At 39.9% G+C, this 27754-nt stretch overlaps 1 protein-coding gene across 6 annotated transcripts in view; it reads right to left on the bottom strand.

The window, feature by feature from the left end:
* The window catches only part of RBM39 (RNA binding motif protein 39), a 49617-nt gene extending 23442 nt beyond the window's left edge, over positions 1 to 26175 (bottom strand). Inside the window, exons 1-11 of one of the 6 annotated variants that reach the window (XM_054046215.1) lie at positions 25964 to 26175; positions 16820 to 16882; positions 16523 to 16595; positions 14986 to 15035; positions 6328 to 6373; positions 5674 to 5868; positions 4429 to 4494; positions 4270 to 4323; positions 2010 to 2127; positions 1170 to 1322; positions 249 to 386 (exon numbers count right to left, since the gene is read on the bottom strand). In XM_054046215.1, the coding sequence (XP_053902190.1) occupies positions 249 to 386; positions 1170 to 1322; positions 2010 to 2127; positions 4270 to 4323; positions 4429 to 4494; positions 5674 to 5868; positions 6328 to 6373; positions 14986 to 15010 (795 nt within the window). In that variant the 5' untranslated portion in view covers positions 15011 to 15035; positions 16523 to 16595; positions 16820 to 16882; positions 25964 to 26175. Of the gene's footprint in view, positions 1 to 248; positions 387 to 1169; positions 1323 to 2009; positions 2128 to 4269; positions 4324 to 4428; positions 4495 to 5673; positions 5869 to 6327; positions 6374 to 14981; positions 15250 to 16522; positions 16596 to 16819; positions 16883 to 25963 lie in introns of those variants that run through there. The other 5 variants (XM_054046217.1, XM_054046213.1, XM_054046214.1 and 2 more) reach the window with 5 other exon arrangements.
* Between the last annotated feature and the right edge of the window lie 1579 nt (positions 26176 to 27754).

Below are 27754 nucleotides of genomic sequence, written 5' to 3'. Positions count from 1 at the left end.
TATCTTTATTTTAATACAAAATCCCTTATTTGATTTCAGATGTAATCAGAATATTTAACCCCTACTGGATTCATAAACACCCACATACATATGAGAACAGGAAGAGAAAATAATTTTTGTAGATGTGGAATTTATATTCAATCAGGATGCCCTTTCAGTCCTTTGCATTTATTATAGAAAACAGGATCTAAAATAAGAGTAATCGCAACATGCACTTCTTAACACCTCTGCCATCAATAAGAACTCACCCGACCAAATGGTTCAAAGATCCCACGAAGCATATCTTCAGTTATGTTGAAGTGTAATGACCCTACATACAATCTCATGGGCCCAGCACTGCCTTTCTGTAGGTTATTGGCCATTGCTGCTGCTCTGTTTTTCTCTGCCTAGGGAAAACAAAATTTCCATTGCCTGTAAGAGCCTAAGTAAAAAAATCTACTAAACTTAGTAAACTCACTAAAAAGTACAAGCTCTATAACTCCCAGTAAAAATGGCTTGAATGCAGCGTTTAATAACTTAAATGCTATGAAAAGTCCATGCTCTTGATTAGAATTATGCAACTAGAAATATGCTTCAAATGGAATGAATGAACTGATGTAGATTACTGGTTTCTCTAGTGAATAGAATGCAGTTTGCTTGTTAAATATGCATGACTTCTACATATAGGATACGTACTATTGTATAAGTCAGTTAACATTCCCCTTCTTAGCCTTAATTCCCTCATCTACCCTCTACATTTCATTCTGTATTGATTTGTCTAGTTTTATTTAGACTCAGTTTTCTGTGCCTGGCAATATTTATTAAAACTGAAGCAACCACTTCAGTTAGGGTTACAGAAATGTTTCAATTGTAACTCAATTTTCAGCTCCTCAATCATAAAACAGGTGAAACAAGAATGGCGTTCAGCCATCCCTCTGAATTCTCTGGCCTTTTGTGTGATTTGTGTTATCCCTTAACATAATTAACGGTAACAATATTAGTACAACTTCTGCATAAATATGGAGAAATCAATTTTGAAATGGAATATGTGTATCTCTGCAAATTAAGTAAGTCTCACTGAAATCAATGGTGCTTCAAGGATGTGTATATTACTTCTTGGTCAAGCAGTATATGCTGCAGTATAAATGTTACATAATTCTATGACTAGTATTCAACCAACCACAACTTACTTGCGATGCTTGTACTATGATTGGTACTCCCAGAACACGCTGTCCAGTTAGTCCTATTGCCAGAGGCACTGAACTAACATCAACAAATTCTACATAAGCAATTCCCTTGGAACGTCTTGAATTTCTATCAGAGATCATCCGCACATCACGAACCTACAAGAATGAAAATTTCAGATTTATCATTAATCTCTATTTAGTGCAATTAACGTTTATATAGTTACTAAGGGACTTCATGAATATGTACATGAAGTTAGCTATTATTTGACTCAATACAAGATGCTTAATGATTTCTTAACGGTGTAATAATTCTATATAGACTAGATACACAGTCACACTACCTTCTAAACCAACACATCCCGAAAAATTAGCTTCATTAAAGTGATTTTTTGACTGACAATTTTGACATAAAACTGAAGGTAGTAAGGAAAAAGGGTTGTAGATTCCAGTTTGTCAAAATTGTTGCATCACTACAAATTTTCTAACAGCTCACCAGAACAGCTACCATATTAAAAAGGGACCTAAACTTAGAATTCCATCTTATGCTGCAGACCCACATGCAAAGATGACATCTTACTTTTTATTTCAACAATACACGGAGGACCTAATCAGAATTACTTCCATTGCATTGGTCACTGGACAAATGTATGACAAAGGCAAGTCCCATGAGCTGAAGCTTTGATTTTTGCAAACCAGTCCGGACATAAAACTCCTGACTAAATATGAATTCCATGTGCAGAGCTATCTACTTACAATTTTGCAGAGGGCTTCAATATTGGAAAAGCCACTGATACTGCACACACAGACAATTTTTATATGTTCATTTAACCCACCCTCAATTACCTTTCCTACAGTAGAGAAAAATTCTTCCAAGTCTCTTGGCCGAATTCTTGCAGCCAACTGCATACAGAACACTGTTCGAGCATCTCTCTCTTCAGGGGTCAAATTATCAATTGGCTCTCTGCAAAACAAGGAGAAACTTGGTTCTGATTTAAGGCAATTGACAGTTTGAGCAAATGCAGAATTTGTCATTTAAGCCTGACAAGAAGTCAAAACATCTACATAACTTTTTTTAAAGATATGTGCTAAATTTAAAGAAAGAACCTAAAGGTAGTCCTTTAAATTGATATTCACAAGTAGTAGCACACAAGTATCCCCACTAACTTTAAAGGGAGGTGCTTAACACTTTGTTAATAAACAAGTGGCCTTTTTTTTTTTTTTAAGTTTATATTGCAGAACTGCCTAGAAGACTCAACCATATCAAGGCCCCATTGTGATAGGTACTGCATAAACACTGTAAACTCTTTGGGGCAGGGTCTGTCATTTTACTATATAAAACACAATATGCAAAAGACAGAAGGTAAGTGTGCGGAGTGAAGAAACAGGTAACAAAATAGGATATTTCATCACAGACTGTTCATTTCTTAAGACAGGTAGAAGCAATAATCACAACATCTAGGGACCTAATTTTATGCAATTATTTTTAAAGACGCAAGTGACTACAGCCAAGACTCCAGAGAATAAGAGTCCTAGCTGGCTGAGTGGCCATTTTACACAAGTACACTGACTATCACTGTTGTATCACTCAGTAATGCCAACATGTCCATATGCAGAAAGTCCCAAATGCTTAAACTTGGTCAATTGATATTTTAGTTTCAGCATTTGTTACTACCAAACATTTTAAAAATCCAAAAGATACAAAGAGTAGAAGTTCTAACAAAACAATCAAGTAAACTGCTAACTGAATAATTACTATATAATTGAATAATTACTGTAGTTTCTTGCCCTAGCAGCACTGTTTTAATAGCAGGGAATGTGTCAAAGTGCAGTGTGAGTTAGGGCTGCACGACTTTCAGGCCGTGGCTACACTTACCAGGTAGTTCGACGGCTGGAAATCGAAGTTCTGGGTTCGACTTATCGCGTCTAGTCTGGACGCGATAAGTCGAACCCGGAAGTGCTCGCCGTCGACTGCGGTACTCCAGCTCGGCGAGAGGAGTACCGCGGAGTCGACGGGGGAGCCTGCCTGCCGCGTGTGGACCAAGGTAAGTTCGAACTAAGGTACTTCGACTTCAGCTACGTTATTCACGTAGCTGAAGTTGCGTACCTTAGTTCGAATTGGGGGGGGGTAGTGTAGACCAAGCCTTATTTAAAAATAAAAACTTGGATTTTGAAGACTATGACTATGCCACATAGGCCTCATATACATTATATGGGGCAGATCCAGCCCAGATCATGGGTGTTTGACACCCATGTATTAATCTGACTTTCCACACTGGAGTTGAACTATCAGTAACACATCCAGTGAAACTAAAGATGTGGAATTTAGGATTTGACACCACAGGGTGTAAGAAAAGAAATATTTAGGCTAAGTATGAGGAAAACCTTCCTGACAGTGAGATATGTTAGACTGGGAAACAGTCACTCAGTTTCATTGTGTTACATGGAATGTAACATACTGTAGAGAAAAATCACACACTTGCAAGTGATGGACTGGATGACCATCTCAGCTTTTATGATTCTATAAATGAGACTCATGAGAAAAAATGAGCCAATTTCAACTGGGTAAACTATAACCTAATTCAAATAATCTTAAATATGAAAAGCAAGGCAGGATTGATGCATAACAATTTTGCAACAGTGAACAAGGTGTTTACAGTAACTGAATTTATTAAAAAGAACAGGAGTACTTGTGGCACCTTAGAGACTAACAAATTTATTAGAGCATAAGCTTTCGTGGGCTACAGTCCACGAAAGCTTATGCTCTAATAAATTCGTTAGTCTCTAAGGTGCCACAAGTACTCCTGTTCTTTTTGCGGATACAGACTAACACGGCTGCTACTTTGAACCCTGTGAATTTATTAAATGTCATGGATATTCCTTCACCAGAAAAACAATACAGATTCCCCCCGTGCCCCCAAACCCTCCCTTCCATCCCAAGCAGCATGGATACCTATACTGATCAGACAGTTTTGGAAACTGGCAATCCTAAAACTAGCTTGCACAGAAAGTAATTGTGCAGTTCAAGATGCAGCAGCATCTCACATGGCATTCAGCATAACAAGACTAATAACAAGTTAAGAAATAGTAATGTGAAAATAGCTACCTAACAGGGCTCTTGTCTTTTCTGAATGGACTTTTGCTTCTGGAGCGCCGTCTGCTGTAAACATTAAAAAATATTTACTAGATCATCAAAAAAAGTACAAAGTAGCTTAATTTTTAGCACTGTCACTTAACTAGCCACAAAAATAGAAAACTCAGAAACCTTAATTTGATGCTGTGAGGCAGACCAATCTTCCCTCTGATAGCACTGTTGAATTTTGGACCAGAACTAAGGTAAAAACAAAGAAGAGCTTGTTATAAATCCAGTACATGACAAGGAAAAATATAGTATCCTGCCAACCTAATGCTTACTGACGTCCCTGTTTTTTTAACTGTTATATGGGCAAAAATACAGTCCAAGACAAGTAGTGCTACCTCAAGAATATTAGTTTGACACAAATTATAAGAAAAGGTTATTTGTTCATTCCAGGGATCCTCTATTTTCCTATACTTATTTTAATACTATTTCTCATATACATATATGTAATCAGAGGTTTTAACACACATTAAGCGCAACTGCGAGCCAACCTCTTAAATAAACATCTCTCGTTAACTAAATATATTCTCATCTACCATTAGCTACACCTTGCCACCAAGTGGCAATGATGCAGCTCAGGCAGAATGCCATCATTCACAAAGATCACAGCTAAACTCAAAAACTAATTAGAAACAGACTTTGAAAAAAATATGCTCCATTGCTTGCAAACAGCTTTTTCATGTAACAAGTAGTCCTTAGCTACCAACTAGGTATCTTCCTTCTGGAATAGTTTTGTCCATTTTTTTCTACATACCTCTGTTTACTTCCTGCTTTGTGCACCAGCATCAGCGATGTCAGCAAAGCTCTGGGAATACAGTTTGTTAGTTAACGCCTGATGCAAGTTTGTTAGTTAACGCCTGATGCAAGCCCAGCAGGAAGAGGGTAGTTCATATTTTTTGTGGATCCCATAAAAGTTTATTTTTAGAAGCAACAGCAATAGACTTAAGAACCTGCACCCTACTGGAAACTATCATCCAGTTTTTTAAGTGTTAAACCTTCAACTTGACCTGGTTTATCTACTAATAAGTGTCTTTTACTAGGACTTGAATAGATAATTTTCTTTCATCCTAATCCTAACTAAAGTTATATTCTGACTTTATGCTACTTGTTTTTCTATCTATTTTTAGTTCAATTTAATCCAAGTATAAGTTATTTGCGTGTAGTTTAGGATAAAAACAAAATTACTAAAGTAGTAACTGAAACATTACATTATTTCCATCGTTCTCCTTACTGCCTTGTAAATTGCAACATTACTTTGAACAAGTGTTCAAAGTAAAAAGTAAACGGACTAGTTTAGAAAGTACATAGTTCAGTTTAAGCCTTTACCATATTGATGTGAAACATGCTCAATTGTACATTAAAATAACCTACTATGGGCTTCTATAGCGGCCTCTGAATCTACGTTCTCTACTTCTAGAGCGGCTACGTCTGCGTTCTTTGCTTCTGCTGCGTTTCCTTTCCCGACTTTTGCTCTTTTTCCTCTCGCGATCACGGCTTCGTTTGCGCTCTTTACTTTTGCTCCTCTTCCTCTCATGACTGCGACTTCTGCTCTTGCTTTTTTTTCTCCTAAGAAAATACAACTTATGTTACAGATGTAAAGAAACTTCAATGTTGTCTTCTGTCATTATGCATTAACTTTCCTCATCTAATTAGTCAGTCTTCTCTCTAACAATGTACTAATTTTATTTCCACAATCTGTAATGCCAGACACTAACATACGAACAGTGCTTAAATCAGTTTTTATATGCTTGATCAGCCATTAGCAAAAGAGATCAATTTAGAACTCTTAAAATTTGAGCATGAATGCTCCCTGGTTTCAAGCTCTCTCATCTTTTGGCTTTGTAAATATTAAAAAATACTAGGTAGTGGGGCTGAATGTAGAATAGTACATATTAAATTCAACACATCAATTACTATGTTGTAAAAGTATTTACAATGAGCATCCAAGTTTTCAACATCTGCTAAGATGAAGAGAGTCAAGTGGGGCTGACTTTTCATAGTAAAAATAAGACAAAGGACAATTACCTATTTTTTTTTATCCCGACAGACATCTTGGAATTTTGCAGCATTACTGTAACAGCAATAACATGCAAACTGTCTTCAGTTCCTATTAACTACAGAATTCCAGAAGAGCTGTTTAAATTTCACAAGGATGAAACTGTTCATTGCTTATATACTAAAATAGTAGTTACTTTTCTAAAGACAATCATCGTACACAGAGCCCCAAACAAATATAGCTGGACCGAAAGGAGCGGAACAATAAGTCTGCCACACAATTTGATCCTTTCCATGTGTTTGGCTGCTCCTCTCCCCCGCCCCCCCCCCCAAAAGCAAAAACTTAAGAGGCATCAGGAGCTGAAGACTGTCCTACTGTCTTCACAACAAACAACTGAACACTTCACAAAGTGATCACACTATATCTGACCTATCAGTCCTCATCTTCAGAGGAAACCTGCAGAGATGAGCCAGGGAGGTTAAACTCATAACTTTGCTAGACAATAAAAATCAGACTGAATAGACACACTGGATTTATGGCTTATTACAACAATCTATAACCCACTAACAACCTCCTCTTCATCTTCTCCCCTTAAGAAGGAAGGGGGATTAATGGGCCGCTTCACATTGAATGGTCCCTTGAAATGTGTTAACTACTGATGCTAAACCAATCTGTCCCACCTTGCATTTAGCTGTGACACTATGATTGTGTTTCCCTGGCATGAAAAAGAGCTCTATGTAAACTTCTCTCTTCCATCAACAGAAGTCGGTCCAATAAAATATATTACCTCACCCACCCTGTCTCTCTAATAACCTGGGATCGACACAGCTACAACACTGTAAATAAAAGATGTGGCATTTTTAAGGGACACCAATCAACTAAAACAAACAAAAAAACACTCAAACTTTGGTTTGATTTTTTTTTTCCAACTTGTAAAAGTAAAAGTAACATCAGACTTCCGTAACAAAGAATATTTTTGAAGAGCTTTCTGTTAGGGCTGTTGATTAATCACAGTTAACTCAAGCGATTAACTCAAAAAAGTTAATCGCAATTAATCGCAGTTTTAATCACACAGCTTAACAATAGAATACCAATTGAAATTTATTATCATATATACTCCATCATAAGCCGGTTCGTTCATAAGCCGAACGCCCAAGATGGATAAGTAAAAATGGAAATTTTTTACGACCCGTTCATAAGCTGACCCTATAATTCAGGGGTCAGCAAACTTTGGCTCCCGGGCCATCAGGATAAGCCACTGGCAGGTCGATAGTGGTTTACCTCGCGTAAACAAAGCGTCCCAGCGCACCAGCTGCTTACCCTGAAGGGCCGGGACAGCAACTGGTGGGGAAATTTTTGTGGGGGGGAGAAGCTGTGGGTCAGGGGAGTAACCCCTATGACCACCCCCCACGTGACCTCACCCCTAGCCCGGGACCCCCACACTCTCCCCATCCCATCCCACCTTATCTGGGGAGGATGTCTCTGGCCTGGCCGCAGCCTGCTCTGGTGGGCCAGACCGGGCGGCACGGCCGCAGCCTGCTCTGGTGGGCCAGACCGGGCGGCACGGCCGCAGCCTGCTCTGGTGGGCCAGACCGGGCGGCACGGCCGCAGCCTGCCAGCCCAGGAGCTGCAGCTGCTGCTTCGGAGGCTGGGGGAAGAGCAGCATGGCCAGAAGAGGAGACTCTGGCCCCGCCTCTTTCCTTCTGGCTCTGCTGCCTCTGTTGGGGGAAGGGGCTGTGTCCCACCTCTCCCTCTCCACACCCATTCATAAGCTGACCCCCTTCTCTGGTGCTTCCCTTTTTTACTAAAAAAATTCGGCTTATGAACATGTATATATTGTAAATATTTTGGATGTTTTTCTACCTTTTCATATATATTGTATTCTGTGTTGTAATTCAAATCAAACTGTATGTCATTTTTATTACAAATATTTGCACTGTAAAAATCAAACAAAATAGTATTTTTCAATTCACCTCATAAGTACTGTAGTGCAATCTCTGTCGTGAAAGTAAAATTTACAATTTTAAAATTTACAAATGTAGATTAACTGCACTCAAAAACAAAACAATGTAAAACTTCAGAGTCTCCAATCCACTCAGTCCTACTTCTTGTTCAGCCAAACAAGTTTGTTTACATTTACAGAAAATGAGAACAGGCATTTGAATGGCACTTTTATAGCCGGCATTGCAAGTATTTACGTTCTAGATATGCTGACCATTCGTATGTGCCTTCATGCTTTGGCCATCATTCCAGAGGACATGCTTCCATGCAGATGATGTTTGTTAAAAAAATAATGCATTAATTAATTTTGTGACTGAACTCCTTGGGGGAAGAAATCTATGTCCGCTGTTGTTTTACCCACATTCCGCCATATATTTCATGTTATAGCAGTCTTGGCTGATAACCCAGCACGTTGTTCATTTTAAGAACACTTTCATTGCAGATTTCACAAAATGCTAAGAAGGTACCAATGTGAGATTTCTAAAGATAGCTATAGTACTTGACCCAATGTTTAAGAATCTGAAGTGCCTTCCAAAATCTGAGAGGGACGAGGTGTGGAGCATGCTTTCAGAAGTCTTAAAAGAGCAACACTCCGATGCGAAAACTACAAAACCCGAACCACCAAAAAAGAAAATCAACTCTCTGCTGGTGGCATCTGACTCATATAATGAAAATGAACATGCGCCAGTCCGCACTGCTTTGGATTGCTATTGAGCAGAACCCATCATCAGCATGGACGCATGTCCCCTGGAATGGTGGTTGAAGCATGAAGGGACATATGAATCTTTAGCGCATCTGGCACATAAATATCTTGCGATGCATGCAACACGAGTGCCATGAGAACATCTGTTCTCACTTTCAGGTGACATTGTAAACAAGAAGCGGGCAGCATTATATCCTGCAAACTTGTTTCTCTCGGCGATTGGCTGAACAAGAAGTAGGACTGAGTGGACTTGTAGGCTCTAAAGTTTTACATTGTTTTATTTTTGAATGACTTTTTTGTACATAATTCTACATTTGTAAGTTCAACTTTCATGATGAAGAGATTGCACTACAGTACCTATATTAGGTGAATTAAAAATTACAAAATTTTTTTTTTTTTTTTTTACAGAGCAAATACTTGTAATCAAAAATAAATATAAAGTGAGCACGGTACACTTTGTATTCTGTGTTGTAATTGAAATCCATATATATGAAAATGTAGAAAACTAAAAATATTTAAATAAATGGTATTCTATTAACAGTGCGATTAATCGAGATTAATTTTTTAATCGCTTGACAGCCCTACTTTCTGTTTCATTTCAAAACACTGTAGTCTGTTTCACTCTCCTTTTTTGTCGACCTTTCATGCAGCAACAAAGAGAAAAGCCATTGGGAGACAGGACAATTATAAAACCAAGACGATGGATTTCACAGGAATATCCAAAACAAACATTTTTTAGAAATGTCTAGATTTTTTAAGTTTATTGTGTCCTTTTAAAACTACTCTTAAGTTATACCTCAGTCATCACACCCTCCTGCAATCCACACTCTCCAATATCTTCATGAAACCACTGACAGCTAGTGAGAAAACACAGCTGAAATGACAACAATGGCCAGCTCTACATCTTCTTTACATCAGTCTCCCATCTTTTTCCACACTTTGCCAAAATCAGCAACTGGATGAAGACCAATTGGCGAAAGCTGAACCCAGGCAACACTGAGGTGAGGATGGTAGTCAGAGGGAAGCACTTTGAAGAACTCCACCCTTATAACATCCCCCTCTATCACTGTCATACATCCTCTGATACTTACCTGAGCTTGGCTACTTACTTCCAGTTCTAATGAATGGCTATCATCCTGACAACAGTCACTTCGATCTATTTACAGGCAGAAAATTGACCCCATTCGCACAAAGATTCAACTACTGTGATCCACAGTCATGACTGCTGCAACTAACACCATCCTGGTCAGATGGTCGGTAATATCTCCCTACTGCTATATGCTCATTATTAGAGCATGGAATTACTACCCATAGAGATTCTGTGCTACAGTTTGGTTCATTTAAGATTTGATTCTATGCTTTCTTTAACATATAGTGCCACTCTCCCAACCAGCAAGACCTGTTCTGTCCTTCCGAAATATTTTGTACCCTGGTATTACTATCTCATTGATTATCCTCATTCCACCAACTTTCTGCGATGCCTATTATATCTAGATTATCTCTAACACTTCCTGGACTTGTTTCTCACCACTGTCCTCTCCCCGGCCCCGCACTCTTAGAACCCACCACAGCACAGGATTCAGAAAAAGGCCAGATTGTTTATACATGACATTTATACTAAAACTCCCCTCCCCATCTACTTTCCTTTTCCTCCCTTCACTTCCCCAGCAACGAATCTACCCCAAAACAGAAGGAATCTCTCAATAATGCCAACCAGTCATATCTAATTAGCTATAAAATGATTTTGCATAGAAAGAGACAAAGGTGGATTAGAAGAATAATACCCAGCTCTCAATTATCACTTTTCATCAGTAGATCTCAAAACACTTTATCAGCAAGGTCAGTGAATTAACTTCTATCTTAACTATGGAGCAACAGAGCAACTAACCCCTCCCAAAAAACCCAAACACAAACCAACCTACGCACTCTCACACCCCCAGGGAACAGTGAAACTAGCTATATGCAAAACACTGCCAAATGCACAAAGAAAAATGAAAGAAGAACAGCTTTAATCTTTAATTTACAGTAATCTTAGATGTTATAAATAAAATCAGAGGGAAGTGAGATTTTTTTTAAGCCGATAGTTATTTGTACTAAAAGGACACTATCTTGGATTTAATCACGAAACTTGACTGCTCATTCCATTCTTTCATGTAATTAAGTGAAACTAGCTGTTTCTTTTTATTTTAACAGAAATGCTACAGGCTCAACAGAAGAGTACATCAACCATAATGGTCTATTTTAAATTAATCAAATCGAGTGAAAAATTGTAAAAACTTTACTAAAAAGTGCTTTGTTAAAGGGAACAAGAAGAAAGCCTCGGAAGAGCAAAACCCACAGAAGCTGTTGGTGGCAAAAGAGGAATTTTCTCAAATAGTATATAGCAGCAGGATCAAAAGTGCAAACATGAGCATGAAGAAGAAGTGAGAGGCTGCAACAGTCAGAAGCAGTCACCAACCACTGCAACAGAACTGCTGACCACTAGCAACACATCCAAATGTATGAAATGACAAATTGTCTCAACTGTTTCATCCTCTCCGCCATCATCTTCTTTACCTACATTTTCTGGCTCCTCAACATATTACTCCGACTCAGACAGAATCCCTATGAAACAGTAATAAATTTCCCTGTTTAATTTTCAAGCTACATAATACAATAAGGAAGCTATGCAACAAATCTCCCTCCTTCCTCCCCCTTCCCCCAAATGAAAATGCTACTACTCAAGGAATAGTACCGAACACTGAGTGGCCATCCATCCATCACTTCTACCCTCTCTTTCCCTCCCTCTCAAATACACTGCCTCACATTATGCATTGTTTTCAGTACATATGATCAAGCAGCATCTTCATCTTTCTGCAACTAACAAAATATGGCTATTATTCCTAGTAGCTACTGCAGTGTTTCACTCTCAACAGCAGTTTTTGACTGTTAAATAATACAAGATCTTATTTCCAATGCTCTCAGTAGGGAAACTCTCCACTGTCCTTCACAAGTGTGTAAAACATGGCACACAGCAAGAACACTGGGGAAGCATACGTTACTGCACTTCAGAAAATCCCTTCCATTTAGTATTAGTCACTTTACTTCTCTGTACTGAGGTTTCCCATTCCATCTTTTGACAGTCTTCTCTATTTAGAAGGACTGTAAGCTCTTATTGGGCAGGGATGTCTTACTATGAATTAGGCTAAGACACACTGCAATGAGGCCCCGCTCTAAGTAAGGGTCTTTTGGCACTACCATAATACAAAGAAGCAGCACATTTCATCACCATCCAGCTACTGCTGAGGCAATAATTAAAGCAATACCTCTGTTAAAAAAGTGAGGAATTGGTTTCATTAATCCAAAAAAACAAGATACCACAGGCTTGCTCATTCAGAATCTCATCAGGAGCAGAAAAACTTAACACTATTTTCCAATTTTTTTTTAAACTTATCACTTGAACTAATACCCAGAATTGTTACAACCAAGAACAGACTAAAAAAATGTTTCCATATACTTTGTGCATTTAACAATACTGCGGTATAAACACTGTTGTGGAGTGATAGCTGGTAGAGCGATGCGCAGATACAAAATTCGTAACCGCATCAGATCCGTTATCGGCAAACATGGCCCATGGATGCGGATATCAAGTGGATATCCGCAGATTTGCCAGGCTCTAATAGTTGGGTTTGTTTTTTGCAGTAGTGCCTATACCCATAAGGCACTTTCCAGATAGAGAAGACATGATTTCAGTTCTGAGAAAATTAGTCTATCCCATCAGTGATTTTATTCTTTTGTCCAGGTGAGTCTTTCACACTGCAACAAGAAACAGAAACATTCTAAGACAGAAAAATCTGACAGTAATACTCACAACATAGACAGAGGGCCTCAGGGACAAGTTTTGTACCTGAAGTTGTTTAAAAATTGATTAGACTGAGTTGAGTGTCCCTTTATTTCTCTAGTGTGAAAGAGGGATGGACAAATTGCTGTTGTGCTATCTTATGCACAAAATGAACTTTGAGAAGTCTTTTACTCTGTCCAGTGAGGCAACACTGATCAACAAACAAACTGTGGCCTCAGATCACAGAAGTTCACTCATGCCTGTGATTTTAACAATTAGTGGCAGCAGATGGTGAGTAGATCAGACAAACATGTTCCACCTACGACTCCATCAGTTGGCAAAGCTCCATTCATGACAAATCCTTAGCTCCATGGTATATTAATACTGTTATGTTTCCAAAGGACTGTTACACTTGTCCACATCAAACATGTGAACCACTGAGCAATATTGAGCAATATTTGCAGCTAGTCTTCAGTAAGTATAACAAGTATTTTGTCCACGGAATGGCACCTAGCTTACAAGGAAATCATTACTGTAGTGTTGGCCCAAGCTCCAGATAGAGATAGTGAAGGCTTGTTCATCTGGAAGTTGGACATTCAACCACTGTAAAGGACTATTGGCCTAAACTTGCTCTAGCCTGGTCACAAGTCAGAATAATAAGACTCCTCAGTTATCAGCATCCTTCTGATTGCAGTGTGTTGTACTGAGGCAGGCTCTTAAGAGTCCCCTCTTATTTCTCTACCTTATCTCGGTCTTCAGCACCAAGGGACTTGGACTCAAACCAGAAATATCTAATTGAGAAATGCCCATACCACCTGGGGATTCAGGTCTGGTTGTACAAAGCCCCAAAATACTATTCACAGTCAACATGGGATATACTGGAACCCCTTAAAGTGCGGTTTAGTCAGAAGAGCATCTATGTAAAAATGGCACTTTATAGACTCAGCCACCGCAGTTATGGGACAGCAAGCTAAAGACTGTTCTAGCTCACACAATTAAATTTCTAATGCAAGGCCAATTTCTGCTGTTACACAGGTAGCTGAATTTAACCCAATGTATATTTTAGCAATAAAGATATACAAAAACAAAAAAATATATATATAGCTTAACTTTCAGATCCCAGGCTAAGCTGTAAGTTAGAAAATCCATCTTTTTACTTGTGACCAATGCACATTTGACCTTCGAGTCTGACACACAAACCTGGAATCCAATGAAGCCTTTTTTTAAAAAGAAATATTTAAATGTGTGTCCAAATTTCTCTTCAGAACAGAGCCAAACTTCACTTTTCTCCTACGACCTACAGCAAATATCAAATATTTTAATCAAAATATGTGTTTGTAATTTAAGTAATCTTATTTTACATATTTGAATTTTTAAGTGTTTTCTGTTTAACTCCAAAAGCTTGACTGTTTTGTAGGGGAAGCTTTCCTTGGGTTTCTCTCATTGCAGAGTGCATGGTCCTTGCCTATACAGGTCAACAGTATCAATCGGGATACTGACAAGGCGAACAAAATACACTGATAAGTCTCTCCTGGAGGAGATAAATACAATTAATTCTCTCCAGATTTGTTCTACTTTATACAAGTTTGTTAGTTATTTTGGATTGGGGAGAAGAGAGAAAATTCATTCAAACAATAGCTTTTTACACATAATACTAATTCAAGGAATAAAGTGTTGAAAGGAGTTAAAACTGTATTAGCCTGTTACTGGCTAACACATGTGACCACATTTCTATGAGATTTCCCAGTTAGAACTTGAGGCCATTGAATTTCTCTGAACCACAAGTCCTTTAAATTCATATAATTAGTGCACACATGTAATTACAATTATTTCAAAAATTAACCCAAAATATATAAAACTCACTGATAGCATAGTATCTTAGAGGGACAGTGTCATTATCTTTAAGCCCTCAAAACTGTTCTAGTTTACATTTTCTTTCTTTTTTCTTTTTAAAAAGGGACACCATTAATTGAAAATTTATACCACGGATATCAACTGTGTAAGAGGTAGTCATATTTGTTTGGAATGCCATAAACAGCAAAAGACAAACACGGAAGGATTTCCATTTTATTTTCTTTGACAGTACTACATACACTAAAAAGTAAAAACAAAGAATACTTGACAGAGTTCCCTAGAAATGTCAATATACAGATAAACACTTACTTCTTGCTGCGCTCTTCATGGCCATTGGCACTGCTCAATTTGTTCTCATCCTAAGCAGGGTTGATAGAAGAACATCGTGAGGACGAAGTGGTAACATTTCAAGTGGTCAAAGGGTAAAGGGAATAGGAATAAGAAAATACAAAACAAAAATTTTAATACTAAATTACGTGTTTATAGTTTAATATGGAAAGCTATAAAAATTTAAGTAGGCATGTTTAACCACTTTGCTGTTTACATTTAAGACATACAATTATAAAATACAAGAAATTACAGTTTTTAAAAATATATTAAATTGTAGATACTTCCTTACATGATTTAGATAGTAAATTATCCTGTAGATTTCAGCACTCAAGTGGTTAAATGTTATTTCTATAAAATGTAAGAGGAAGTTTCAGGTTTAAGCATTTTTCATGTGCTATGATCCCTTTGATCAGTACCAAGGCTATATCTCTGCCTAAGCCCCAAGTGGCCATGCTAGCAGCCAGCCACTATCGATTTCTTGTGACCGATGCCATTCCTGAGATCTTCGCTCATTTTCGTTGGAGGGTTGTAAGAGCTTGATGCCACCTCTGTCACACATCTCGCCCTGAAGCAAACAGGGATTCACACTGCTTTAGTAACGTCGACTCCCAAGAAAGTCATCAAAAATCCACCAGTCCAGCCTAAACATTCCCTATTTCCATACCTGTTTACATGGAAAATATCCATGTTAAACTAGGACACAAGAATCTTAACATTACAAATTATGACTATCTCTTCAAGATTTTACGTAACTGCTAAATATTACATAAAACTAAATATACAGTGTTTAAAGCTCATCCAAAACTGATACCACATGGTTGTGCTAAACACTCCAAAATAAACTAACAGTAGCTGTTATATTTATTCTATAGTTTAATCACTCCAGCTACACCATGAGTACAACTGCTAAATTATTTCAAGTTTATACACATTTCTTGTGAAACCAGTGCTAATGCATGCATAATGTTAACACTTTCACCACCAATTGGTGAAAAAACGAAAAAAAGACAGTATACATTTGCTGCCTGTTAAGGAGACTAAGTACATCACTATTCTAGTCATTCAGAAGTTAACAGAATTTTGTGTCAAAATTGGTAGTTCCTAATTGAACAACTAAAACAGAAGAGTACAACGGCTATTTTTAGAATGACACTGCAGACTGTGATACTGTCTTTTACTTGCTAAGAATGTATCTATTCAGGGATCCAAGAATTTTGGAAAGTTCTTTCACTCAGCAATTCATTTCCATCTGCCCTGTTAAAAGATTAACCATCACCAGTCTTCTATGTTAAAAATAATGGTCACGCCTCTTGCACTGAGCAGACTATTTAAAGATTTACTTGCCACGAACTGGTGAAAAGGTTATTCTTGGAACCCTGCTATTTTCCCAAACACTGCATTCACCTTGTTGCTATACCAAACTGGAGCTGGCAATTTTAGGCGAGTAATTGTTTTTTGTTTGTTTGTTTTTTTACCTAGGGGACCACGGTACAGCGATACGTCACTCAATTACTACCTTATGATTGACAGTTCACACTGGAATCAAAGGTGAATTCATGGGAGTAGAGGTGAGATATCGTTAGGCAAGTCTACAAAGAGAGATAGATGGGCATTTATTCATCACGCTGAAGTGAAACTACTGCACAATATAATTACATTAACAGTATATATTTATTTGCAAGTTACATGTAATGCATCTCCAATAAGATAAATCATGAGGGCTCCAGGGATGTTAGTTTACAGTTCAGCAGTAGTTTCATGAATAAGGCTAAATTAAGGTAAGTACAACACCTCACTGGCACATTTTTCTCACCTTCTTGTAAGGAGCCTCAAGCATTGCTTCAATATCAATATCGTCAGCCATTTTTCAGGACACCTGAAAGGAAGAGCAAAATGCATCAGACAGGAAAAAAGCCCATAAACTATATCAATCTCTAATAGCTCCCAAGGCACTTGTACTGTAGGTGACAAAGCCAACGTTGGGAAGACCCCAAATTCACAAAATGATTTTTAGTTACAATGCATACTAACAGACTTGGCAAGCTGGTCAACTGACCACTGTCAAATACTGTTAAATATTCCATCAAGAATGTCCTGAGGCCTACCTTTTTGACTGCATCATGATGTTTGTTATCTATTAACAAGCCTATATAAATGTCTGATCACTTTATACACGCTAATGCCACATATTGGGGAAAAAGGTGAACTAACTGAAAGCTGAGTATCTTGATTGGCTGGAATCTTCTAGAACAAACACTGTGCATATGTATGAATGAATATCTATTTGTATGCAAGGACATCACGGCATATGGCAGTTTACAAAGCACATTAAACAAGTTAAAAGATGCCGTCTCTGCCCTCAAGAGCATACAAGCTAAACTGACTAGACAAATACAGAAATTAATCAAAAGGAAAAAAGGGGGAGAAGGGTTCACAATAATTAAACTTCCTCTCCAAATGCAAAGAGAAAAGGCGTACTGCCATTAAGCTGCCTACCTAACATAAGTGCATTTAAACTTTTTCTTTTATAATTGCTATACTGGGTGGATAAAAACCAATGTTTTTTTATAAATAAAATCGATTTTTGATTTAAATTGGATTTTTCTGATAAAATGCTTTGAGGAAAAAACGAAGGTAGTTTTAATTAAGATACCTTATAGCTCAAAGATATCTCATCATGGAACAGGGATTATAAATTCTATAGTATGAAATAATATACTCATATAATGTTTAAGAAAAGTTTTGTAAATGAGTTCCAATAGTTCATGGATTAGGGACCCAATCTTATGCAGTTCCAGGGGCTTCTGTATAAATTATTTAGGTGAGTGGTTCCCAAACTGGGGTTTGCGAAATGTTACGGGGGGTTCTCAGGGAAAAATTCCCTAATAGTGGGCAGAGCTGTCCCCGGGGACCCTGGGCAGCACAGGTCCAGCAACCCGGAGCCCTTGGACTTCCAAGAGTTAAGCAGATCAAAGAAAAACATATCACACTGAGGAGATTTAAACTTCAAGACTCCTTATAAGAAATGGAATTTTTTTGCTGTTTTTAAAATTAAATAGGCAGCTAGTATTGTTTGTAAAATTATTATGAAGAACAAGTTTAAGCTTTGTTGTAACGTGCATTGTTTGTCTGGACTGCTCGAGATCTTGAATGCTTGTGAAGGAGGAACTCTGAGTTGGCTTCTTAAATACCTTCATGCTGTTTCACATCCGATATGCGATGAAACATAGGAGCCTTGTCTTATAACAGGCTTATTCAAAGTGATACAAGCTATGAAAGTGAGATCTTGGAAGAGAGTGTTGCCATTTTCATAATGTAATAAAAATACTGTAATGATTAATAATAATAGTGTGTAATAAGCACATCATAAAAACAAATTTTATATTTCCAAGATTACTGCTTTTATAATTTATACTCAGGTAAAGGAGAAAATCCCTGGAAATATTCATTTATAGGAGGGGGTTCGCGAGACTTGACATTTTAGTGAAACGGGTTCACAGGTTGTTAAAGTTTGGGAACCACTGATTTAGGTTAATCTTTCTATCTACCCAATGGGACTCAGTACTCAGTCTAGAAGATACCATCAGAGATGCATCCGAAGAAGTGGGCTGTAGTCCACGAAAGCTTATGCTCTAATAAATTTGTTAGTCTCTAAGGTGCCACAAGTACTCCTGTTCTTTTTGCGGATACAGACTAACACGGCTGCTACTCTGAAACTTGTCATCAGAGATGCTTAGGTTTGCAGTTCTTAAACTGTGGATTTTTGTCTCCAGAGGTAACATGCTTGTTAACAGCAAAAATGTTTTTAAATACATACATAATTAAATATATAGAGGTGAGAAATAACAGACCTCAACTCTATTGTCCCTCTGCAAATTTGTGTACCCAATCAATCCTTTACCTCTCTCTAAAAGTGCAAAGTTTCAAAAAGTTCAATTAATAGAAGATTGTTGGGGCGGAATAGATCTGAACAAGGAGAGGTCATCTGGAGATAAATATGAGAAGGCAGGGAACAGGGAGCAGAAACAAATGTGAAACTTTTTGAGTAGAATATTCCAGAAGTCTGGAGGTCTTTCTGAGTGTAGCCTTCATTGATTTGAGATCTATCATATTCTCTCACTAGAAGGAAAAATCTATAACAGCAGCAGGCCGTAAGAGAGACCCAGTTTGAGAATATTTTAAATGATGTTCCTCTACCTGTGGGTAAGACAGGCATGTGTGCAAAATGCAAACAGTGCAACAAAGAAATGCAAGGCCTGGTTGCCCGAATGAAACAACATCATGAGAAGTGTTCCTTCTCAGGAGGAAGCTGCCTTGAAGTTGATGAAAGGAACATCTCTGAACATGCAGGATCTTCAGGTTGGTTAACTTTTTTATTTCATACTTCTTTGTTAAGGACTGCCTGTCTTCCTTCTGGACTATTCTTGAATTCTCATGTTTGAGAAAAAAATATAGTTGTTACTCTATGGTATTATCATTTTAGATGCAGTTGTGATAAAATATAAATAGCTGAAATAGGCAGATCTTCCTTTTGCAATTTCACCTTTAAAGTAGTACTGTCAGTGAATGCAATGAGTAATACTAAAGGAGCAGTATGGTAATAATAATTAAATAACTGCATTGACTTATTTTGTTTACGAGAATCCATCCTCAACATACAGGATTCTGAAGACTATCCACCTTCAAGAGATCACCATCATTTTCTATAGTTTCAGAGTTATCTGCCAATGATAGTGTTTCAGTCACATCATGTATGTCACATAGCCACAGTATATCACCTGTAGCAAAAAGAAAAAAAAATCTCCATCATCCAGAAACAACCACAGATAAGTTTGTGATAAAAACCAGCAAATTAGAAAAACAGGTAACTGCTGAAAAAACTGCCCTGTTTATTTATGCAACAAACTCTCCTTTCCGTATGATTGAGAACCCACACTTCATTAATATGGTTCAGTCATTAAGACCAGGATACAGCCCACCCAACAGAGCAGATGTCGCAGGCAAATTGCTGGATAAAGTGTATGACAGAGAAACTGAGCAGTGTGCTAAAGGTCTAGAGGGTGAAATTGTTAACCTGAATCTTGATGGGTAGAGCAATGTCCATAATGATCATGTTATATGTGCTTGTGTGACAACAGAAGAAGGGAATGTCTTCCTTACAGAAACAATTGATACACCAGGAAATGCACACACAGCAGAATACTTACAAGAAGTAGCAGTAAAAGCTATAACAAATGGTGAAAAAAAGGTCAAATGTCTAGTACGCAGCTTGGTCACAGACTATGCTGCAAACGTATCCAAGATGAGAAGAAAGTATTTAGAAGAGAGTCCAGAGCTAATAACATACGGTTGCAGTGCTCATTTGATGCACCTGCTCTGAAAAAAATGGGAGGAACCAAGCTAACTCTCCTACAAGACGTGCGATGGAACTCAGTAGTGGACTGTTTTGAGCACTATATCAAGAACTGGCCTAATCTGATGACAGTTTGTTGAACAAAATCGTGAAAAAATAGATGGCACTGTCACAGCCAAAGTTCTCAACATTGGGCTTAAGAGAAATGTTGAACACATGCTGAGTACCCTGAAGCCTATTTCTGTAGCCTTGAACAAAATGCAGGGCAATAGCGGTTTTATTGCTGATGCTGTTGAAATTTGGAAGGAACTGAGTGAAATCTTAAAAAGAGAAATATGCAAAGTTAAATTACAAGCATTAAAAAAACAAATTGGAGAAGCACTATCTGCAGCTCATTTTCTTGCAAATAGTCTCAATACTCGGTACCAGGGTCAAACCTTAACTGCTGAAGAGGAGTTGGCTATGACATGGAAATCCAGCAATCATCCCGCCACAATGCCAAATATAAACAAACTTCAGAGCTAAGGGGTGTTTGCTGACGATGTTTTAAAGAAAGTCACACCAGTGAACTGGTGGAAGTCACTTAAGCACTTGGATTAAAAGACTGCTGAAGCCATAATCTCACTTTTAACACCAGTATCATCATCATCTGGTGTAGAAAGAATATTTTCTTCCTTTGGACTAATTCGTTAGAAATTGAGAAATTGTTTGGAACCTGAAAAAGCAGGAAAGCTTGTTTTTCTTTTCCAGATTATGAACAAACAGGAAAATGAAGGTAAAGACAACTAAGTTTATCATGTTGACCTGGCTGACATGGTCGATTTAAATTTTTTTTAAATATATATTTCGTTTTACTATTTTAGTTAAAAACATTTTTAACAAAAACAAACCTGATTTTAAAAAACTTGAATGTTTAACTAAATTAAAAAAAAGACTTATACTTGTTTTGTTAAATTATATGTTTGCTGTTGGAAAAAAAACAGAATACATAAAGTTGTTGTTTTAGTTAAATAAAGCAATTTAAATGTCTGTTTGGTGATGTTCTGTCCTAATACAGCATGGCAATAAAATCCTCCAAATATTAATGGCTAACCTGTTGAATTGGAGATATTTATGAAGTCATTGGGAGGTGAACTATCTGCTTCCATTACCTTTGGTAAATGAATTAACAATTCATTTTCTGATATAGCTATAAAACTAATCTGAAATGTTTTCAAAATAAATCACTTTAAAAATGTATAGTGTGTACCTTCTATCTCTGATAGAATATGTGAAGAATATGTATTAAGGTTATAACAACCAACAAGAATGCACTTTTATGTAGAAATCCATGATTAAATTAAGTCTTCCTAACTAGTGATTTAAATCATGATTTAAATCCAATTCACCGTTGCTAGATGTGTTTCCCACTTAATTTCATTTTCTTTTGTAATTGTTCAGTCTTGTTCATATTTAAATATGAAGCTAACATTGCTACTTTTTTTAGCAATGATTATTTCATTTTTTAAAAACTTCATTTCATTGTTTCACATTTTCCAAGTTAAAATAATTAAATAACCTGTTTCTTGTAATTAGGCATATGCATCGAAGGCTAAGCCTACTGGAAACCATAGTCTTACTCACTACTGTTCTAATAAGTTAGCACTTTAAAATATTTGACCAATTATTTTTGGACCAGTCGATTGACCAACTCTACATACTAATAAGGAGCTTGTTAAAATGATTCTGAGTGTGAAACATCGTATGGAGAAGAATCAGGAAGGAGCTTGCAGTGGGAATGTAACCTGCACGCTGACAGTACAGAATGCAATATAAGCACCAGCTAAGTCATGGCTATGAATGGAAGATGAAGTTCAAAGAAAAGAACTGTGTGCCACCTGCTTCTTTATGACAACGAACGTCAGAAAGATTCTCCCTACACCGAAATATGCTTATTTATTAGAAATTCAGGTCTAACACCAAACTGAAGAAGGGTTTGACACCATTTACCAAAAGAAGCAAGACCTAAGCAACAGAGAAGGGACATTTTTGCAAATGTCCAAGTTTCATAGATTCCAAGGCCAGAAAGTGCCATTATGCATAGCACAGGCCAGAGAATTTATCCATGTGTTTCCTGAATCAAGCCCAATAATTTGCAGATGAACTAGAGCTTCTCTTTGAAAGACATCCAATCTTGATTTAAAGATTTCAAGTGATGAAGAATTCACTTCATCCCTTGGGAAGCTAGCTGTTCAATGATATGTGCCTTATTTCCAGTTTGAATGTCATCTACATTTTCAACTTCCAGCCCTTGGGTTTTGTTATGCTTTTGTTAAATTGAAGAGCCCTTAGCACCCGATACTTTTAGACTGACCAAGTCTCTTAAAACTTGCTCTTCTACAAGCTACAATAAATTGAATTCCTTAAATTACTCACTGCAAGGCAAGTGTTCCAGTCCTCATACTACTTGTCTTCCCTGAAGCCTCCTCAATTTTTCCAATATCCTTTTTGAAGTGAGGATATCAAAACTGGACACGGTATACCAATCGCAGTCTCATCATATACAGAAGTAAAGTTACCTCCCCATTCCTATGCCATATTCTCCTTTTGTACATCCAAGGATAGCATTAGCTCCTATCCACAGCATTTAATTAACAGCTCATGCTCAGTTGGTTATCCACCATGATTCCTTCTATCTTTTTAGTCCCCCATCCTGTAAATATGCTTATATGTTTTTTCTAAATGTATATGGTTTTGCATTTACCAGTATTAAGAGAAATTTGTTTAAATACAACTTCCCAACAGATTCAAATCCATCAATGTGACCTATCCTTATTTCCACTTCACCAATCTTTGGCATCATCTGCAAAGTTTATCAGCAATGATTTCATATTTTCAACCAGATCATTGACACAGACATTGACTAGCACTGGGCCAAGAACAGATTATTGTGGGACCCCATTAGAAACACTTCCTTTCAATGATGATTCCCATTGAACGTGGACACGGGTGATCCAGTGGATAGTGTATTTGGATTTTCAGAAAGAGAAGGTCCTTCCATGGTTGGCTGAATTGGTTAAAAGACAGAAAGCAAAGGGTAGGAATAAATGGTCACCTTTCAGAATGGAGAGAGGTAAATAGTGGTGTCCCCCAGGAGACCAGTTCTGTTCAACATATTCATAAATGATCTGGAAAAACAGTCATGGCAAAATTTGCAATTACCCAAGATAGTTAAGTCCAAAGCAGACTGCAAAGAGTACAAAGGGAGCTCACCCAACTGGATGACCGGGCAACAAAATAATAGATGAAATTCAGTGGTGATAAATGCAAAGTAACGCACTTCAGAAAACATAATCCCAGCTATACATACAAAGTGATGGGATCTAAATTAGCAGTTACCATTCAAGAAAGAGATCTTGGAGTCATTGTGAATAGTTCTGTGAGAAGGTCTGCTCAATGTGCAACGGCAGTCAAAAAAAGTAACAGACAAGGAAAGGGATAGATAGAACAGAAAATATCATAATGCCTGTACATAAATTCATGGTTCGCCCACATCTTGAATACCGCGTGCAGATCCGGTCGCCCCACCTCAAAGAAGTTCTATTGGAATTGGAAAAGGTACAGAGAAGGGCAACAACAAAGGATGAAGGGTATGGAATAACTTCCATATGAGGAGGGATTAAGAGACTGGGACTGTTCAGCATGGAAAAGAGACGATTAAGGGAGGCTATGATAGAGGTCTATAAAAACTGGACTGGTGTGGAGAAAGTGAATAAGGAAATGTTATTTATTCCCTCTCCTAACACAAGAACTAGGGGTCACTCAATGAAATTAATAGCAGGTTTAAAACAAATAAAAGGAAGTACTTCAGAATGCATTGTTAGCCTGTGGAACTCTTTGCCATGTTGTGAAGGCCAAAACTATAACACGGTTCAAAAAATAACTAGGTAAGTTCCTAGAGGATAAGTCCATCAATGGCTATTAGCGAGGATGGGCAGGGATGCAACACCATGATCTGAGTGTCTCTAGCCTCTGTTCGCTAGAAGCTGGATGTGGACAACGGGATGGATCACTTGATGATTGCCTGTTCTGTTCATTCCCGAATGCCAGAAGACAGGATATTAGGCTAGATGGACCATTGGTGGGGAACAGTTTCATAGACCTGAGGAAGAGCTCTGAGTAAGCTCAAAAGCTTGTCTATCTCACTAACAGGAGTTGGTCCAATAAAAGATATTACTTAACCCATCTTGCATCTCTGATATCCTGGGACCAACGTGGCTACAACAACACACAGTACCAAGTCAAACATTACAGAAATTATAAAGTTACCTTTACCAAATTTGTAATCTCATGAAAAATAACATTATTTATTTCACAGTACCTATTTTCCATAAATCATGTTGAATGGCAAAATGGCCCTAGCAAGTCATCCAAACAGGGGAACAGGGAAACAAAGACTTGTAACCGCTGATATTTCTATACTGAAAAAACCCTAAGGCCTTTTCAGGGCACCCAATCACAGTGCTGCAATGGGTGCAAACCCTGCCCATACTGTCAGTATAATCTTTAATTATAAACTGCAAAGTAATTTTTGTATTGTGCTCCTACCCCTTTTTTGCTTCTTCATGATGTACAAAGGAGGCCTAGATGATGTTCCCTACCTTCACTTTTCACCTTAGCCATTTCAGAAATATTAATTCTAGTCTTTCCTAGTTTTGCTGGAAGTCCTGTGTAAGGTCTCTGGGGTGTTTACTGTGAGCTGTAATATCTTCACCGAATTCCCCAATAAACAAATATATTTTCTTACAATGTGTTTAGTTAACATGGTAAGACACTAGTCAAAACAGAACAGTTTTTAGTTTTCACACGTGTTACTATGTCAAGAAAGGTACTAGGGTTGAGTGCAGGGTTTACCTCAAGGGGCCAAAGCTCCACTTGGCCTGTGTTAGCAATATTAGTTAATAATGGATCCAACACACATTGTGTTCCTGGCCAAGGCCAGGCCAAACCTGCCTTTCCTCAACATGTTGCTACTTAAGTTCAAGAGGTGGTAACAAAATACAATTTAATTTTAGACTGTCCAGCGTCCCTTAGCTTAGTCCAGGTTTGGCGCCCATGGCACTCGCCCTCCCGCCGCCAGCCCAGACCCGGATTTAAAATCCCAATCGAGCAGAAACAACTTCCCGGAGAGTCCTTCGCGCAGCTTCTCCCCGCAGTGAGACGCGGGGCGCTCAGGCGGTGCCCCGGGCGCTCCTGGCCTTGGCGGCAGCAGCTGCACAAGGGACAGTCTGGGCCGAGGCCCAGCTCGCCAACTACGTGGCTATGGGAACAGCCAGGGTCCCAGCCAGACCAACAGCTGCGGCCTCCCAGCACCACCGCCAATGCGGGGGTAACAACCGCTGAGCCCCCACCGCCCCCAGGATTTCGAGCCAGGGGCCTCCCCGGGAAGACAGGCCCGGCTGGGAAGACGGCCCAAGGGCCTCCCGGAGAAGACTGGGTAAAAGGGCCCAGCCAGGAGGGGAGGCTCTGCCCGCGGACCCCCACATGCGGCGGCGGGAAAGGCCCCCGGGCCGAACACGGCCGCGCAACTGGACGGCCATGAGCGGGCGGGGGCCGCGCGGTTACCTGCGCTGCTGTGGGTTGCGCTTCTGGCTCAGGTGCCCGAGATCCGGCGGCGCTAAGGGCGGGGATAGGCCCAGCGGCGGCGAGTCCCTCAGAAAGGGGGGGGCTCGAAAGGTTGGGGGCGGCTCGGACACTAAAGGCCGCTTCGGGCCAGCTCTTGTGGCGGCGGCGACTGCTCCCTGAAATGGCGCCTGCCGCGTCTGGCTGCTCGGTAGCTCCGCGCACTCACACACGGGGTCGCCCAGAGCCCGCTGCACGGGCTCTCGCGAGACTAAGACAAAACAAACAAGGCTGAGCGCGTCCTTGACACAGGAATCTCGCGAGACACCACACCCGGAAGTATACTAGAACAATCGCGAGAATAAGGAATAGGCCCCGCCAAAGAACGCTCCCTTCCCGTAGGCTCAAAGTCTCGCGAGATTCGGGTCAGCAGCAACCGCTAGAGAGAGGTCAAAGGTTAAATTTGGATATTTAAACTAGAAGTAAAAGGTCTTACCTTCTTCTTCTCCCCAGTAGCCCTAGGTTGGGGGGAAGAGGGGTTTTCAATGCTGGACTTGGAGGGTCAATGCTGGGGCAGAGGGGTCCCTGCACCCCTGAGAGTGCTGGGCAAGGCGGGAATCAGCACTGGCTAGAGGGGTGCCCATTCCCTCCTGGAGTGCAGGGCCGGGGGGTCCCCACCCCAGTGCTGTGACTGTTGCTCAGTCATGCCCACCTCTCTCTGCCCAGCTCTAATAAAGGCTTTGTTTACACAGGAACATTTTCTGCCATGGCACTGGTGTATAGGATTGCTAGGGTTACCATTCGTCCGGATTTACCCGGACATGTCCTCCTTTTTGTGTTAAAAATAGCGTCCGGGGGGAATTTGTAAATCACTAAAAATGTCCGGGATTCCCCCCCCATGCAGAGCGAGGCGCGGCTGGGAGGGCTGCAGGAAAATCAGCCGCTCGCATGGGGCTCTGGCAGCCAGAGCCCTTCCCCCGCAGCTTGCCGGGCTGGACTCCGGAGCAGCTGTAGAGCTCCTCCTCCCTGCCCCCCTCCCCGCATTCTGAGCCGGCCGGCCTGCCGGGCAATTTGCATCGGCCTCAGCAGCTCCTCCTCCCCTGCAGCCCAGCGCCCCGCTCCGGCAGCACTGTGCAGGGGCAGGGACAGGGTTGTGTGTTGCCCTGGGGAGCGCAGCCACGTGTCCGGCTCCGCACAGAGCCCAACACCCTGTTCTGAGCGGCAGGGTAAGGGGGCCAGGGGGCAGGAGAAGGGGCAGGGAGATTTTGGAGGGGGCAGTCAAGAGACGGGGGGGGTCGGGAGTTCGGGGGGGGGCTTTTAGGGGGGGTGGAGAAGGTTTTGGGCAGTCAGGGTACAGGTAGGGGGTAGGGTCCTGGGGGGCAGTTTAGCGGGGTGGTCTTAGGAGGGGGCAGTTAGGGGACAAGGAACAGGGAGGCTTAGGTAGGGGGTGGGGTTCTGGAGGGCAGTTAGGAGCAGGGGTCCCAGGAGGGGGCAGTCAGGGGACAAGGAGTGGGGGGGGTGTCAGGGGGCAGGGGTGGGGAGAGGGGTCGGAGCAGTCAGGAGACAGGGAGCAGAGGGGTTTAGATGGGTCGGGAGTTCTGGGGGGGGGGCTGTCAGGGGGTGGAGAGTGGTTGGATGGGGCGTGGGAGTCCCAGGGGTCTGTCTGGGGGTGGGGGTGTGGATAAAGGTTGGGGCAATCAGGGTACAGGTAGGGGGTAGGGTCCTAGGGGACCAGTTAGGATGGGGGGAGGGTCTCAGGAGGGGGCAGTCAGGGGACAAGAGGCAGGGAGGCTT

This window comes from Malaclemys terrapin, chromosome 12, assembly GCF_027887155.1.
Source record: "Malaclemys terrapin pileata isolate rMalTer1 chromosome 12, rMalTer1.hap1, whole genome shotgun sequence".
NCBI lineage: Eukaryota > Metazoa > Chordata > Testudines > Emydidae > Malaclemys > Malaclemys terrapin.
Note: the sequence above shows the minus strand (reverse complement) of the source record. Positions and strands in the feature narration are given on the sequence as shown.